The sequence below is a fragment of the Strigops habroptila genome, chromosome 2 (assembly GCF_004027225.2).
Source record: "Strigops habroptila isolate Jane chromosome 2, bStrHab1.2.pri, whole genome shotgun sequence".
NCBI classification, from domain to species: Eukaryota; Metazoa; Chordata; class Aves; order Psittaciformes; family Psittacidae; genus Strigops; species Strigops habroptila.
Window position 1 is genome coordinate 61,951,724 of NC_044278.2, and position 17,067 is coordinate 61,968,790.

Here is a 17,067-nt window from a genome sequence, read left to right on the forward strand (position 1 = left end):
AACAGTGCACAAGTTCCTGTTTTCCACGTTTTCCCTCACTTACACCCGAAGCGTTTTTCTGAAGCAGACAGGACATACAGACTAACCTTGCTTTCACAGGCTGATGACTGGAAAGTTGAATTACTCAGAGCAGAATTCCAGGATAATTTGGCATCTCCTGTTGCCAAAGATACTTAAAAGGCAGTATGTTCAATGCGAAAGGTTTTGTTCTTGATTTGGTAAAAAAGAAAAATGGCCCATGCCGGGTTGGGTTTCTTTTTATTGTTAAAACATTAAAGCATAACATTTCACCAAATACAAGAAATTTAGGGGGTTTCTGACATTACAAACATCTGAATCATCAAGAGAAAGTGTTGATCTATACAGTCTGACGTTAATCCATCAATTTAAGGTATATTAGTACATGCTTAAAACATGGCCAAAATACAGAATCACAAACTAAGTACCTTGATGCTTCTAAATCTGAGACAAGTCAGTGAGAGAATTGAGTGCAGTAAATTTCCAACAAAAATTACACTCAATTACAACCTCAGGGCAGAATTATTCCAGAAAGATTGATGGTTTCTCATGCCTGGCTCATTCACATTCAGTTTGGTAAGAATTTCAATTTTGAGAATTTGATAAAAACATTTTGAAAAATACAACATTTAACAAATGTGAAAAAACAAGTTCAGTCTTCACAGGAATATATGGATTGCTTGCCATTCCAGTCCTTAATTGCCTGTATGCTTTACAAATCTTTACAAAACTAATTTGTATCCATTTTGGTTTCAAAAACATAGTACATCTGAAAAATAAAATATGACTCTACTGATGGGTAATACAAAGACATGAACACGTATTTAAAATTACTTTCCAAAGTAAATAATTTCAGTAATACAGCTATAAGACAAGTTAAACATAGTACGATAAACCATGCATCTTCTGACTTGTCAGAACAGCTAAACTACTCAGTTAACATACAGCAACACTTTTGAACACTTCTGTAAATTCAGCACAATTTCCCTTCTAGCACAAGGGAAAAAAACAGATTAAATTTGTTCTTCAAGTGGTTCAAGGCTGTCCAAGTGTTTTTTAGGTGTATCATCACTATGACGGCTTTGGCAATGGGTTAAATGTTTCTTAAAGCCTCGGGGAAAATTAGATTCAAAATTACAACGTGGACACTTCAACAAACTTTGACCATGAGCAGCAACATGGTTTTTGAGGAGAGACTCCAAGAGAAAAGCTTTGCCGCATATTTTACATTTGTAGGGGCTTTGAACATTATGCTTGTTAACTAAATGGTGCAAGACAGCACCTTTTTTCATTGCACGACAGCAACAAATCTTGCAATAATACTTTCCCTTGCCGCGCTTCATGTATTTTGCTATTTCTTCCTCGGAGATGAAAGCCTCTTTCTCTTCAGTAAACTGCAGCACACACTGTGGCTGCATGGGAGGAGTTGCATCTATTTTGCTCTCTTTGCCATAATCAGATGACTCCATATCATATTGCTCTTGGTCACTGTTGGAATCTTGCTCCTTCATCTCCATCGAGTCCATCTCTGCTTTTCCACACTCACTGCTATTTAGTTCAGAATCCGAGTTCTCCTGGTTTTCCTTCTTGGGCTTCTTTTTGGGGCATGAATATAACATGTCTTCTGGTGATTCTTTGGCTAATATTGATTGATCATCCTGTGAGAACAAATCATCCAGTGGTTTCTGATCATCTAAACTATGAGAAAGAAAGTCACTCTCACCAGACTCACTGGGTGTCTGGGACTCGGAGGAAAAACCTGAAGCAGATTTGTGAGGCTCGGAAAACAGGATGTTCTTCTGGATTTCAGAAGATACAGTAGTTTCAGCATGTCTCTGGACATCAGAGGATAAAGCAGCAGCAGGCTTCTGCATCTCAGAAAATACAGCATGCTTTTGAACATCAGGGGAAACAGCAGATTTCTGGGAGTCAGTAAAAACAGCTTGTTTGGGGGTCTCGGGAGAAACGGAAGGAGTAGGTTTCTGGCTCTCAGTAAAGAGGCCATGTTTCTGAATTTCAGGAGAAACAGATTTCTGAGACTCTGGAAAGGAAGTAGGCTCCTGAACTTCAGAGGAAATGGGAGCGAGTTTCTGGGCTTCTGAAAATAGGGTGTGCTTTTGGACTTCAGAAGAAGCAAGAGCTAATTTCTGGGTTTCAGAACATAAGGCATGTTTTTGGCCTTCAGTAGAAACAGCAGAAGTAGACACCTGATTCTGGGGCTCAGAAAAGACAGCACGTTTCTGGACATCAGTAGAAACAGTAGGATTAGATTTACGAGACTCTGGGAACAGAGCTCTTTTCCGAGGTTCTGGGAAATGAGCCCGTTTCTGAACCTCAGATGAAGCAGCAGAGGTGGATTTCTGAGTTTCAGAAAAATACATAGATTTCCGGGACTCAGAGAGTTTCCAAGATTCAGGAGATACCGAAGCACCAGGCTTACGGACCTCAGGAAAGAAACAAGTCTTCCAAGAGTCAGAGGAAACAGTGTGACTAGACTTTCGAAGCTCGGGAGAAACAGGGGGAGAATGCTTCCATGTGTCAGGGGACACAACAGGTTTCCAGCCTTCAGGGTAAACAGATGAGATGGGTTTCCATGGCTCAGAAGAAACAAGAGTAGACTTCTGGGATTCAGAAAAGGACGTAGACTTCCACGAATCAGAAACAAGCCTCCTAGGTTCTGGTGACACAACTGGGCCAGGCCTCCGGGACTCAGGGGCAGACCTCCGGGATTCTACAGACACTGACATGGCAGGCTTTGGAGCCCAGGGAGAAACCGTGGAAGACTTCTGCACCTCGTGAGGTGCTGACCTCCAGGGCTCAGGGGAAACAGTTGGACCAGGTCTCCATGACTCTGGTGAAACTGCAGGAGCAGGCCTCCTGGTTTCAGGAGAAGCAGCAGAAGCAGGCCTACGCATTTGAGAAGGATGTCTCCGGGGCTCAGGAGACCCAGCTGGGGCATACCGTCGTGGTTCAGGGGATACTGCTGGCGTAGGTTTCTTTGGTTCTGGTGACACAGCTGGGGAATATCTGCGGGGCTCTGGAGACACAGCGGGAGAATGGCGACGGGGCTCTGGCGATACACCGGGGGAATGCCGACGGGGCTCTGGAGACATTGCTGGGGAATGACGACGAGGCTCTGGAGACACAGCTGGGGAATGACGACGAGGCTCTGGAGACACAGCTGGGGAATGACGACGAGGCTCTGGAGACACAGCCGGGGCAGGCTTCTGTGGGTCAGGAGACACTGCAGGAGACAGCTTCTGTGGGTCGGGGGACACTGCAGGAGATGGCTTCTGTGGGTCAGGGGACACTGCAGGAGAAGGCTTCTCTGAGTCTGGGGATACGGCTGAGGATGACTTCTCTGGATCTGGAGATGTGGCCTCAGCTGACTTTTCTGGGTCTGGGGACAGGGCCTGGGCTGACTTCTCTGGCTCTGAGGAAGACGCGTGAGCTGACTTCTGCGGCTCTGGAGATACGGAAGACTTCTGAAGCTTGGGGGAAACAACAGGTTCAGATTTGGGTTGTTCAGGAGAAGGGGCAGGTTTGCGTGACTCAGGGGAAAGGGCAGGTTTCTGTGGCTCCACTGTGACACCTTTTTTGGAAGAATCTGCATCTCCTTCTACTTGTTCTTTCCGCTCCTCATTCCACTTCTCAGGTGCTGCATGCTGTGCTGTGATGTGGTAATATACATTGCAATACATCTTACTTGTAAAGAAGCATTTGTGGCAGTGAAACAGTTTTGCACTTTTTTGATAAAATATAAGTTTACCCAAACCAGCAGCATCCATTTCATCACAATACTCTGGGTGTATGGTACCCATATGAATTTGTATGCTTTCATAGTCCGTTCCTTTGAAGCTGCAGTGATCACACTCTAAGCGCTCTGTGGATTTACGCAGTACCTGCAACACGTCCATTTTTCAATGGTCAGTAACAGTTCGCACAGCACTGCAGCTTTTAAAGAGGAAGCTTCAGTTCCTGCAATAAAGGAAAAAAATAAACCTGTATAATTAGCTGTCAATGTTAATCTCAACTCTTTGTCATTCCTAAATAAGCGCATGTGCTTCCCCCCCCCCCCCCCCCATTTTAGCAAGTGTAACTTTTGTGCAGGTACCACTTCATCAGGAAATCCAAACACAGGTGTGTCCAACTTCTGCAAGTCATTTTACATCAGTAAAACTTGAAAAACAAAGTTTATAGTTAACAATAGGCCTTCCTATCTATGTGAAAGAAAAATCTGCAAGCAAACAATAAAAAAAGAGCCCAGGTGACGAAGAGTGAAGTTTACATTTCATTTGATAAACATGACTTACTTTCTCACCTTTACTTCCCTGATTGGGTTTATTTACGTTACACACATAAACTGAAAACAAAAAGTACTCTGAAACAGTGCCACTGAGATAAAGCCATTTCAAAACTGCACCTTCATCAAAAAATTTCAAAATAAACTAGCTGGTTTTGACAAAGACAAAAAAAAAAAAAAAATTCCAAGAAGAAAACAGCAGCCAGAAGCCTAGGCCCTGTTTTCATCTGTTCAACACTGTTCGCCCTTCCCTAATCACATGCAAACCAAAAGCTGCTGCTCATAAAGACTTTTTCCATTATGAAAAGAATTTTTTCCATTCCACTATTTCATCTGCTGCCCTAATAACAACAAAAATACTGTTTAGAAAAACAGCCGGGATGTCTTTGTTTTCCAGTTGGTGTAGTTGACAGCCCTCTGTATTCACAACATCGGCTGCCTCACCCCAAAGAGAAAGATGGAAAGTTCTCAAAATCATTGTTTTGGCAAGACTTAAAAAAAACCCCCCAACAAACCAAAAAACAAATAGACCAAAACAAACAAACAAACAAAAACCAACCTCCCCAAACAAGAAACAGAAATGCAGCATCTGAAATGCAAATAATTTTTAATGACCTGGCTAGATTCCACTATTTCCAACAGAATTTACTCAGATTAGCTACTACAATAAGCAAAAACCCAAGCCTAACCAAATGCTGCAAGCCATTTTCATGTAAATGTTGGAGGGATCTCTATGGCGAAAAGGAACATTTGGATATTTAGGTGAAATGCACAGACTTTTTTCTTGAGGTTCAAATTAAACAGATGTTACATTATTAAGCTAAGATGTTACATTATTAAGCTATCAACCAAATTTCAGGGGTCTTGTAAGACACGGTGTTTCCCAGCACTATTAGCAGTCATACAAAAGACACACCACATACAGTGTAGACCACAAAACACTTCGCAACATCTTATAACAAACTTCATATTCTGAAAAAGATGCAAACAAAACAGAAAGATAATAGCAGTTTTCAGTGTCTGTATCTCTGCAATAGCAAACCATTTGTCAATAAAAAAACAAACAACAAAGCAAGCCGTGTCTTAACACTCCAAAAGACCTAAAAGTCTTTATGAATTAAGATTTATTTTTTGGTTGTGGGATTTGGAGTGATGGGAAGAAAAGAAGATTTCCATTTGAAAGCCAAAAATTCCAAATTGATCCTACAAAATAAAGAAAAAGAATCCTTTTTTACAAAACCACAGCAGAACCTCATTAGCACAGTTAAGACATACTGCACTAATCACATTTTCCGAACCAAAAGTGAATTTGTCACTGGTCTGGTAGTAATTCTAAGTTGCCCATTTTCTTTTCTCTAGAAAACCAAAAAGGGTTTTTCCAAAGTCAGTTTATCATAGTTTACAACAACGTTTACCAGACAATCTTTTCTACCCTCTTCATCATTTCCCTCCTCCTTACACATCACCTAACTGTTGCCCCTGCTGCAGATTCTGTTACTCACTCCTCTCAACTACACTTCACCCTACCTCCCATCCTCTCCTTTTATTCAGTCCTATTTTATTTTACAATGGAAATTTCCATTTTCTTTCCAAATGCAGCGGTGAGAAAAGGTCCCTGGCTCCCTTCCACAAATTGTCCAAATTGCTGCTAAGCGTTTTTGACCAGGAGAACTGGAACTGGAACTGGAGAAGTTATGGGCACTTCCTTATTTTCATCTCCTGACATCCAAAGGTTGACATTCAAGCCTTTGGAATAAGAAATAATGCAAATGAGCTGGGGGCACTTTCTCCCGCACTGCCGTCACTCACCATTTTCAATTTCGTAACTTCAGCATGCATCAGCTGGCAGTCACTGAGGAACCTATCTCTTCTGCTGAAATCTCTTCTTAATTGAGGCACACCGCTAAGCAAGACAACTCTTTGGTACTGCAGCACCTTAGGCCACCTCTCCCCATTCCCCTTCTTTCATGCATGTCTAGAACCTACACACGAAGGTTCCTACAACCAGCTCTCTCCTCTTTCCACAGAGATGCTGAAAAGATCCTATCCCCTGCACTGTAGTTCTTTCCATAATCTCTTCCAACACAGGAAGAACAGACAAAGAGCAGGGGAAAAGGAAAGGAAAAAAAAAAAAGGTGAAAAAAGAAGAGGGGAAAACTGGGCAAAAGTGGGGGGAAGGGAAAAAGAAGAAATAAAAGGGGGGGAGAAAAGCAGAAAAAACAGGGGGGAAAAAAGGGGGGGAATAAGTGGAAGAAATAGAAAAAAGTAGGGAAAAAGTGGAAAAAAGTGCAGTCAAACAGCATCAGCAATCTCTGTTGAGCTCCCGTTAGACTAAACAATAGGAGTGGCCTAACCTAAGGCACATAGCAGACAAACCCCTCCTGGTTATCTTCCCAGCCAGTGCTCACAGTCACTTCAGAGCCCGTTCTTCGATTGGGCACCCCATCACCCATGAGGACCCCACTGAAGAAGATGAAGTCCCTCAGAAGCCTCCCAGTGGCAGGAAAGAAATGAGCAGGAGATACTGTGTGTAAGAAAGAATGCACCCAGGGGATGGCACAACACTGACTCTGGCAGCTAACAAGACGTCTCCACTTCTAACCTCCATTCCAGTATCATAGTTGCACATCTATTCATCATTTCAGGTTATTTTTAATACACACATTCTACACTCCATGTTGCACCATTTAATAGATGTCTGCATTTTTCCTCTACAGAGGATAAGCTGCAACTGTCATAAGGCAGTGCCAGCGAGAAGCAGCGAAGGGCGCAAAGAGCTAGGCTGCCTGTGAGCACAGAAAACCCATCAGTGATGCCAGCACCGCTGGGAAAGCCCTCAAGAAGAAAGCCCTCTATTTTCTGTGATGGCCCACAACCACTTTGGATTCCCTCTATCAGTCACTGTGCAGGAAGGACGGCTGTTCATGTTCATCAGCCTTGGAATTCTCTTGCCTGCAAACAGTTCAACCATATCCTCTCTCGGTGAAGAGGGCTGATGGTGAAGTTTGCTGCCAGCACAAGAAAGCTGGATACAGCTGCACCGTTGCCTCTACTACCAGGAGCAGATCCAGACTATTGCTGTGTTTAAGCAAAAGGAAAAATTGCATATTCTTGCAGTACCAAGAAAAAGTAAATGGCAGCCTGGTGGCAACATGATGCTTCTCTTGAAGCTACATCCCTGTGTTGTGACTGACAAGAAGCACAAGTTTAGCTTCCAGAGGAATCTGCACACGAACATCCCCCCAGGGCGGCAGAGCAGGCACTTCACAACACCAACAGCAGGTAAGGGAGTCACTTCCAACACACCATCCACATGATGGGCAGCGCTGCACTCCTCCTAATCCACCGGCGTCCACAAGAATCCAGCCGCATCCTCACAACTGAACTCCCTGCTACCAGCCATCTACTCGGGCTAAGTTCAACCGGCAACAACCTGATGGAACTGAACCACGCCTTTAAAATCACACATCTAAAAAGGGCACTAACACCCTGACCTGACCAGCCACTGAAATGGTGAGATACGCTGCGAGAACATGCAAGACACTGGCAGCAAATGGCTGTACTATGTGGCTCCATGTTTCCACGAAAGGTTCAAGTCAAAGGAGAGTTGCAAAGTGACAGAACCTGATGCACATGCAGAAGACTTCAGAATCACAAAGGGGATAGAACTGCACCCATTCTGCGAGGTTTCCACCTCTGCTAAGAGAATGATGAGTCTTGCACACCAACAGTAGTTCTTACTACAAGATCTGACAACAGTCTGAACTGCAGAGCAATTTCAATGTACCTATGACAGAGCCAGGGCAGGAAAAACTAATTCCATATGGTCCTGACAGGGCTTTCTAACTGCAAATTCACAATTCCACACAGACAGCTTCCAAAAATGGCCCCAGAAACCTTGTTTCTGCAGTGCTGAACCTGAGGTACCACTGGACCCACCATAGCAAAGGATCTATTCAGGAACTGTGAATTAAGGTTGTGTATCTTGATGACACATGGGTGACATGGTTTAGTGTATGGTGTCCCTGGAACTAGATCTTAAGGTCCTTTCCAACCCTAACTATTCTATGATTCTGTGAATAATTCTGTTTACATTCTGAAAGCAAGTGTGGTTCAAGGGGAGATTACGGAAGAGGAAAGTGATATCCCAAGTCTCTATATTCCTCAAACAAGTCAGTACAAGTCAAGCTCCCAGTTACCCCTCTTACTTCGAAGAGTGCTGAGCCGGTATCAGCTAACAGCTCCTCTCTGCACAGTCAAGCATCAAATCCTCCTGACAACCGCACCAGCTATTACAGGCTACTGCTCTCCCAGCCCATCCCGAGGCTCCAGAAAGTGAGTGCAGGTGACACTAACGAGCCTCCTCCAATTCACAAGTCGCTCCAAAACGCCACTAACTGCGACCTCGCTTCGTCCATCCCTAACGACGTGACGCCGCGACCCAGTGACATGGTCAGCGCCTTCGGTCTGCACCCGCTTCTCGGGCGGCGCAGCGGCTCCCGCACTGACTCTGTCCCGAGTGATGAGGGCTGCCCCGCCGGGACACGGTGCGGACACAGCTCCCGCCGCGGCGTCTGGCGGCGCCTCCCCACCGGATCGGGACAGCGCCGCTCACTCTGTGCTCCGCCGGCTCCTCGCTCCGTGGCCGCTGCTGCCGCTTTCTCTCGAGGGGCGCGGGTGCTGCGGGCCGGGCTCTCCCCGGGCACCGGCTTCGGCCCTGCCGGAGCCGCCCCCCCGCCACCCATCCCCGCCGCGCCCGCCGGTCTCCGCCGACGCCCCCCCCTCTCCCTCCTCCCCGCGCGCGGCGCCGCCGCTCCCGCCCCGCCAGTTTTGTTCCCCCGCGCCGGCACCAACCGCCGCCGCCTGCGCGACACCGCCGCGTCCCCCCCCGACCCGGCCACCCGCCCTCCCGGCGCGACGCCGCGGCGGGGGCTGGGCAAGGGGAAGGCCCAGGCGCGGTGCCCAAGGGGAGGGGAGCGGGCCGGGCCGCGGCCGCTCGCGGGAGCGCGGTGCGTGTGCGGGGCGCGATCGCGGCCCCCCCTCCCGCACTCACCGCTGAGGCACCTCCCGGGCGGCAGCGGGCACCGGGCAGGGGCTGGGCGCACCCGCCAATGGCGGCGGCGGTGGCAGCGCTCGCGGGCTCGGGCGGCGCGAGGGGCGGGAGGGGGAGGAGGGGGCGGGGCTCCGGGTGGAGGCGCGCGGCCGAATCGCGGCCGCTCCCCCGCTCCCCGGGCCCGCGCGCCGCCAACCGGAAGCTCCGTCGCTCGTTCGGCCCCGCCCCTGCCGGTAGGGGGGCGAGGTGGGGGGGGAGCCCGCCGAGAGGGCCGCGCGCCGGCCGACTCACGTGACGCGGCTGTCGAGCCGGTCCGTCGCGCGGCGCCTGTCCGTTTCGGGGCGCCCTCCGCGCAGCCGGCAGGGGGCGCTGCCGCACCGCGCTGCTCCGGCGCCGCTGCGGCCGCCCGTGAGCGGCGGCGGCTGCGGTGCGGCCGCGACGCGGGCTGTGCCCGCAGGAACGGGGAGGTGATCCTGCCCCTCTGCTCCGCTCCCGTGAGACCCCGCCTGCAGCCCTGCGCCCGGCTCTGGGGTCCTCAGTGCAAGAGGGACGTGGAGCTGCTGGAGTGAGTCCAGAGGAGGCCACAGAGATGCTCCGAGGGCTGGAGCAGCTCTGCTCTGGAGACAGGCTGAGGGGGCTCTGCGGAGACCTTAGAGCAGCCTTCCAGTACCTAAAGGGGCCTGCAAGAAATCTGGAGAGGGGCTGTTTACAAGGGGGTGTAGTGACAGGACAAGGGGGAACGGCTTTTAGCTGAAAGAGGGGAGATTTAGATTAGTCCTTAAAAAAAGAATACTGTGAGTACTCTTACAGTGAGACACTTTATTTTTTTCTCTCATTTCTTCTCATTTCTTCTTCGCTCTTTCTTCGTTCTTGTTTTCTCTCTTTCTTCTTAATTTCTTCTTTTTCCTTTTTTCTTTCAGTCTTCCTTCTTTCTTCATCCTTCCTTCTTTTCTTTCTTCCTTATTCTTTGTCCTTTTTTCTCCCTTCTTTCCTTCTGATTTCCTTCTCCTCTTTACCTTTCCTGCCCTTTTCTTCCCTTTTCTGCCACTTTTATCCCACTTTCCCCACTTTTTTCACTTTTTACACTTTTTAGACTATTCTCATTTTTTTCAGTTTTTCTTCTTTTTCACTTTTTCCATTTCCTTTTTCCGCTTTTTCCACATTTTTCACTTTTTTCCACTTTTACCACTTTTTCCACATTGTTCTTTTCCACTTTTTTCCACTTTTTCCCATTTTCCAACTTTTTCACTTTTTACATTTTTTTCAGTTTTTTTAACTTTTTGCAATTTTTCCACTTTCTCAACTTTTTCCACATTTTCCAATTTTCCCACTTTCTTTCACTTTTTCCACTTCTTTCCACTTTTCCACTTTTTACACATTCTCACTTCTGCCACTTTTTTCACTTTCTCATTTTTCCCACTTTCTCAACTTTCTCCACTTTTTTCCGCTATGTTCCTCTTTTCCACTTTCCTCTTTTTTGCACTTTTCCCACTTTTTCTACTTTTTTCACTTTTTCCACATTCTCACCTTTTCCATTTTCTCACTTTTTCCACTCTTTCCACAGTTTTCATTTTTTCCAATTTTTCCACTTTTTCCTCTTTTTTCGCTTTTTCCTCTTTTTTTCACTTTTTCCACTTTTCCACTTTTTCCACTTTTTTCCTCTTTCTCACTTTTTCCATTTTCTCACTTTATCGACTTTTTCCACATTTTTCACTTTTTTCCACTTTTTTCCACTTTCTTCCACTTTTCCCACTGTTTTCCGCTTTTTCCACTTTTTCCACTTTTCCTAAAATTTTCCGCTTTTGCACTTTTCCACTTTTCCCGCTTTTTCCACTTCCTCACTTTTTACACTTTTTCCATTTTTCGACTTTTCCAACTTTTTTGCGCTTTTGCTCTTTTTCCACTTATTTCCACTTTCTCATTTTTCCTACTTTTTTAACATTTCCCCACTTTCTTAGTTTTCCCACTTGCTCACTTTCTCCACTTTCTTCCACTTTGATCCTCTTTTTCCACTCTCACTTGTCCCAGTTTCTCTCTTTTCCACTTCCCACTTTTTTCACTTTTTCCACTTTTTCCACTTTTTTTTGCCCTTCGCCTTTTGCCTATTCGCTTTTGCCTTTTTCCATTTGCATTTTGCCCTTTGCCTTTAGTTTATAGCCTTCTTCCTTTTTCCATTTACGTTTCGCCTTTAGCCTTTTCCCGTTATCCTTCTGCCTTTTGCCTTGTGCCTTATACTTTGCCTTTTGCCATGAACATTTTGCCTTGTGTCTTTTGCCTTTAGCTTTCAGCCTTTATCCCTTTGCATTTAGCCTTTAGCCTGTTGCCTTTTTCCATTTGCATTTTGCCTTGCGCCTTTTTGACTTTTGACTTTAGCCATTTCCGTTTAGCCTTTTACCTTTTCCATTTAATCTTTTGTCTTCTGCCTTTTGCCTTTAGCCTTTTCCATTTTATCTTTTCCCTTTTCCATATAGCCTTTTACCCTTTGCATGCTGACCTTTGCATTTTGCCTGTAGACTGATTTTGCCTGTAGACTTTCGCCTTTAGACACTTGCCTTTTGCCTTCTGCCTTTTGCATTTATCCTTCTTCCTTTTGCCTTCTGCATTTTGACTTTAGACTTTTACCTTTTGCCTTTCGCCCTTTTCCTTCAGCCTTTTCCCTTCATCCTTTTGCCTTTTGCCTTTAGATATTTGCGTTCTGCCATTTGCCTTTTGCTTTCTTGCCTTCTTGCCTTTTGCCTTTAGCCTTCAGCCTTTTTGACTTCACCCTTTCGCCTTTTGTCTTCATCCTTTAGCTTTTGCCTTTAGGCTTTTGCATATATCCTTTTGCCTTCAGACTTTTGCCTTCAGTATTTTGGATTTTGCCTGTAGATTTTTACCTTTTGCCTTCTCCCTTCTGCCTTTTGCCGTTACACTTTTGGCTTTAGACATTTCACTCCTGCCTTTTAACTTTATGCTTCTTCCTTATGCCTTCAGCCTTTTGCCTTCAGCCTTTTGGTTTCTGCCTTTAGCCGTTTTCCTTCAGCCTTTTCGCTTTCGCCTTTTGCCTTTTGTCTTTATCCTTTTACCTTTTGCCTTTATCCTTTTACCATTTGCCTTTTGCCATTTGTCTTTATCCTTTTGCTTTTTCCTTTAGCCTTTTGCGTGCATCCTTTTGCCTTCAACCTTTTGCCATCAGCATTTTGACTTTTGCCTGTAGACTTTTGCTTTATACGTTCTGCCTTTAGCCTTTTGCCTTATGCCTTTAGGCTTTTGCCTTTAGACATTTGCCTTTTGCCTTTTGCCTTCAGCCTTTTGCCTTCTGCCTTCTGCTTTTTGTCTTTTGCCTTGAGCCTTTTCCCTTGAGTATTTTGCCTTTATGCTTTTGCCTTCTTTGCTTTAAAGCATTTTGCTTTACCCTTTTGCCTTTAGCCTTTTTCCTTCAGACTTTTTTCCTTTTGCCTTCTGCCTTTTGGATTTTGCCTGTAGACTTTTGCCTGTAGATATTTGCCTTTTGCCTTTAGATTTTTCCCTTTTGTCTTTTGCCTTTTCCCTTTTGCCTTTAGACTTTTCCCTTTTGTCTTCTGCCTTCTGCCTTCTGTCTTTTGCCTTTAGACGTTTGCGTTCTGCCATTTGCCTTTTGTCTTCTTGCCTTTAGCCTTTTGCCTTTAGCATTTTGGCTTCTGCTTTAGCCTTTTGCCTTTTTCCTCTTGCCTTTATCCTTTTGCCTTTTGACTTTTGCCTTCAGCCTTTTGGGTTTATCTTTTTCCCTATAGCCTTTTACTGTTTGTCTTTATCCTTTTGCTTTTTCCTTTAGCCTTTTCCATGCATCCTTTTACCTTCAGCCTTTTGGCTTTTGCCTTTAGCCGTTTTCCTTCAGCCTTCTCCCTTTAGCCTTTTGTCTTTATCCTTTTGCCTTCAGCCTTTTCCCTTTTGTCTTTATCCTTTTGCTTTTTCCTTTAGCCTTTTGCAGGCATCCTTTTGCCTTCAGCCTTTTGCCATCAGCATTTTGGAGTTTGCCTGTAGACTTTTGCCTTTTGACATTTGCCTTTTGCCTTCTGCCTTTTCACTTCTACCTTTTGCCTTTTGCCTTTTGCCTTCTGTCTTTTGACTTTAGACTCTTATCTTGTCTCGTTTGCCCTTTTCCTTGTGCCTTTTTCCTTTTGTATTTATCCTTTTGCTTTTTGCCTTCAGCCTTTCATGTTTCTTTTGCCTTCTGCCTTTTGGATTTTGCCTGTAGACTTTTGCCTGTGGACATTTGCCTTTTGCCTTTAGACTTTTCCCTTTTGCCTTCTGCCTTCTGCCTTCTGTCTTTTGCCTTTAGACGTTTGCGTTCTGCCATTTGCCTTTTGCCTTTTTGCCTTTAGCCTTTTGCACATATCCTTTTGCCTTCAGCCTTTTGCCTTTAGCATTTTGGCTTCTGCTTTAGCCTTTTGTCTTTTTCCTCCTGCCTGTAAACTTTTGCCACTTGCCTTTTGCCTTAAGCCTTTTGCCTTTTGCCATTTGCCTTTTGCCTTTAGACTTTGCCTTCAGCCTTCTGCCTTTCGTCTTTATCCTTCTGCCTTTTTCCTTTTGCCTTTGGACTCCTGGCCTCTGACTTTTCAGCCTTTTGCCTTTTGCCAGTTGCCTTCTGCCTTCTTCCGTTAGAATTTTGCCTTTTGCCTTCAGACTGTTTTTGCCTTTTTGCCATTATCCTTTTGCCTTTTGAGTCTTGTCCTTTGCCTTTTGCTGTTAGATTTTTGCCTTTAGCCATTTGCCTTTTCCCTTCAGCCTTCAGCCTTTTGCCTTTTGTCTTTATCCTTTTGCTTTTTCCTTTAGCCTTTTGCATGCATCCTTTTGCCTTCAGCCTTTTGCCATCAGCATTTCGGATTTTGCCTGTAGACTTTTGACTTTAGGCACTTGCCTTTTGCGTTTTGCCTTTGCATTTATCCTTCTTCCTTTTGCCTTCTGCCTTTTGTCTTCTGCCTTTTGCCTTCAGCCTTTTGGCTTTTGCCGTTAGCTGTTTTCCTTCAGCCTTTTCCCTTTAGCCTTTTGTCTTTATCCTTTTGCCTTCAGCCTTTTGCCTTTTGTCTTTATCCTTTTGCTTTTTCCTTTAGCCTTTTGCTTTTTTCTTTAGCCTTTTGCGTGCATCCTTTTGCCTTCAGCCTTTTGCCATCAGCATTTTGGATTTTGCCTGTAGACTTTTGCCTTTACATGCTTGCCTTTTGCCTTCTTCCTTTTGCCTTCTGCCTTTTGACTTCAGGCTTTTACCTTTTGCCTTTCGCCCTTTTCCTTCTGCCTTTTGCCTTCAGCCTTTTGCCTTCAGACATTTCCCTTTTGCCTTTTCTCTCTCGATTTTTGCCTTTTGACTTTTGCCTTTATCCTTTTTTTTTTTTTTTCCCTTTTATCCTTCTTCCTTTTGCCTTTTCTCTTCTGCTGCAGAGGAAGGTAAAATAACCCCCATTGACTAGGGCCAGTCTGCCCCGGGGTTAATTCCTTGCTGACCCCAGCGCTGGCAGTTGGCTATTCACTGAGCGCGGGAGCAAGACCTGCCTCCTCGCCTCACAGGCTGCTCCCGCCTGCCACCAGGTGCCCAAGCGCTCTTCTCCCTCAACTGTGGCCCCTTACAGCACCCGTGCATCCCACTACTTACAAGAGGGTGTTCCCTTGGCCTTGCAAGTGCTGCCCAGCTGAAGAGGATTTCCCTTTGTCAGCAGAGCTCTGGTCGCGGCCCCACTGGGAGCTGCCCTGGCACTGGAGAACCTCCAGCAGCCTTGTCCAGCCGCCCGCCCTCCTCTCTCACGGCCCTGCCCCTGGGCCAGCTCTGCCCCGTGCCCGAGCCTCACCCCCTGTTATCCCGCCCCAGGGCATTGTGCGGTGCAGGGCGGTGCCGTTGTGACAGAGGGGTGCCGTTATGACGGGGGGGGGGGGCTGTTGTGATGGGGAGTGCTGTTGTGACAGGGGGGTGACAGGCCCCCTCCATGCGCAGCCCCACCTGCCACCCCTCCTCCCAGCACCCCTTCCGGCATGGCTGTTGGGTGCTGGCCCCGCCCAGTCCCTGCTCCCAGGAGGCCCCGGGGCTGCTCCTGCCCTCGGTGGCCTTGCACCGGGCACAGCTCTTGGGCACCCCTGACGTGTCCTCTGCCACCCGGCTCCCAAGCACAAACCCAGTGCCCTTGCTCCTCTCTCAGGCCATGGCAGAAACCAACCCTGCAGCCCAGAGGCCACCCCATTGGCCGTCCCCTCTCGATATCTCAGCTTGATAACCTGACAGCACTTCTTAACAAGAACGTCATTGGGATCCAGAGATTTCAGAGAACATCCCTATAGCTGAACCAACCGGGTGTGCTTGCTTCCAGCATTAGCTACTTTTGTATCCCATTTTCCTCTTCTGAATGGGACAGGGAATGTGTCTTTATATACTCCATGCGGTGGAGACGTCAGTGTTTTTGAGCTGGTAGGACTCTGCAAAGCAAGCCTGTAGTATTTTCCATTAGAGATGTGTGTATACCTGTGTGTGTGTGTGAGCACACATGCACATACAGGTGAGTGCATAACGCAGTGGAGGTCTGAAAGGACGAGCTGCCGCGCGCCTGCGTCCTGAGCCTGGGGCTGGCCAGCGAGAGCAGGAACCCTGTGCACAAACACATGAGAAGTATGTCATGGCTTTAAAGAATATTTTTTTTAAAAACCAATCAACCTATGGATGGAAAAATGTCTCTTTGCTGTGGAAAATCGGGATGTTACCTCTCAGGTGTGGGAGAATGGATTCTGGTGCCTGCTGAGTAAGAGAGGTTGTCTCAGGAGTTCCTTCAATGGCAGAGCCAAGCTATCAGGCAGCAGGGGCTTCTTAGGAGGCGGCTCAGGATGCAGCCGTGCCGCAGACACTGACTAATGCACTCTCCACATCCACATCCCAACGGCCTGAATATTCCTTCCATGTGGATGCAGAAAGCAAAGGCCAGGCTCTCTGCCCCCGGCACAGGAGGATGGCTTCACAGGAAAGCAAGAATTAAGTGAATGGGCTGCAGGAATCCCAGTCAGCGAGGGCACGGCACCTTGACCGGCTGGACACGGATGTTTAAACCCTGGCAGTTTTTACCGAGTCGGGGTCTGACACCCACCTTCTGGTAACCGAACAGATGGAAAAGAAGCAGCCCCAACTGTGAAATTACTGCTGAACAAGCCACGTTTCGTTAATTACCTGTGATGCCATCAAGAGGTACCCATCACCTTGGATTCAGGGGAAGGTGCGGGAGCAGCCTGGAAGTCTGAAAGCCAAAAAGTACGAAGCTGGTGCAAAAATCACTGTTTCCGTGTGTCCGGTGGGTCCCTCTCGCAGGCAAAAGCCTTCCAGCAGCTTCCCCTGGGCATCCCAACGGGTGGGAATTACCTGCTTGTGAGCAGATCCTCACTCAGTAAACACCTCGGCTCTGCCTGGCTCTGCTGCCGGAGAACTCTCCTGGCGAGGGTCCTTCTCCTTGCACAAGCGAGGCTCTGTCACTGAGGGGAAAGCCTGCGCCATGCGAACGCCAGCTGCCTCAGCCAGGCCACCAAGACAACACCCTTTCTCTGCAGTCAGGATAAACTTGGCTTTAGATGGAGCTCAACCCAAATGATCCTCTAGCAGCAGCTCTACTTTACTTAAGCTTGAAGCTGTTTGAGTTGGCAGCTCACTAGCTTGATATTCAAGTTCTCAACTGTATTTTTATCGGCTTCTGAAGAATACAGAGTAGCA

At 46.8% G+C, this 17,067-nt stretch overlaps 1 protein-coding gene across 5 annotated transcripts; it reads right to left on the minus strand.

Moving 5' to 3' along the window:
* Positions 1–241: 241 nt before the first annotated feature.
* On the minus strand, positions 242–9,601 carry CHAMP1 (chromosome alignment maintaining phosphoprotein 1). Of its 5 annotated transcripts, XM_030473688.1 has the most exons (3): positions 9,375–9,471; positions 3,788–3,996; positions 242–3,688 (listed from the first exon to the last, which is right to left on the minus strand). In XM_030473688.1, exons 2-3 carry the CDS (start codon positions 3,933–3,935, stop codon positions 1,032–1,034), a joined length of 2,805 nt encoding a protein of 934 aa, XP_030329548.1. In that variant the 5' UTR covers positions 3,936–3,996; positions 9,375–9,471; the 3' UTR covers positions 242–1,031. The 5 variants fall into 5 exon arrangements, with proteins under 5 accessions (XP_030329548.1, XP_030329521.1, XP_030329526.1 ...); XM_030473661.1 differs by having other exon boundaries at positions 242–3,996; positions 9,375–9,601; XM_030473666.1 differs by lacking the exon at positions 9,375–9,471 and adding an exon at positions 8,530–9,037 and having other exon boundaries at positions 242–3,996.
* Positions 9,602–17,067: the final 7,466 nt, after the last annotated feature.

Coding starts and splice junctions, on each gene's coding strand:
- CHAMP1 (XM_030473661.1), bottom strand. CDS start 3,935: ATGGACGTGTTGCAGGTACTGCGTAAATCCACAGAGCGCTTAGAGTGT.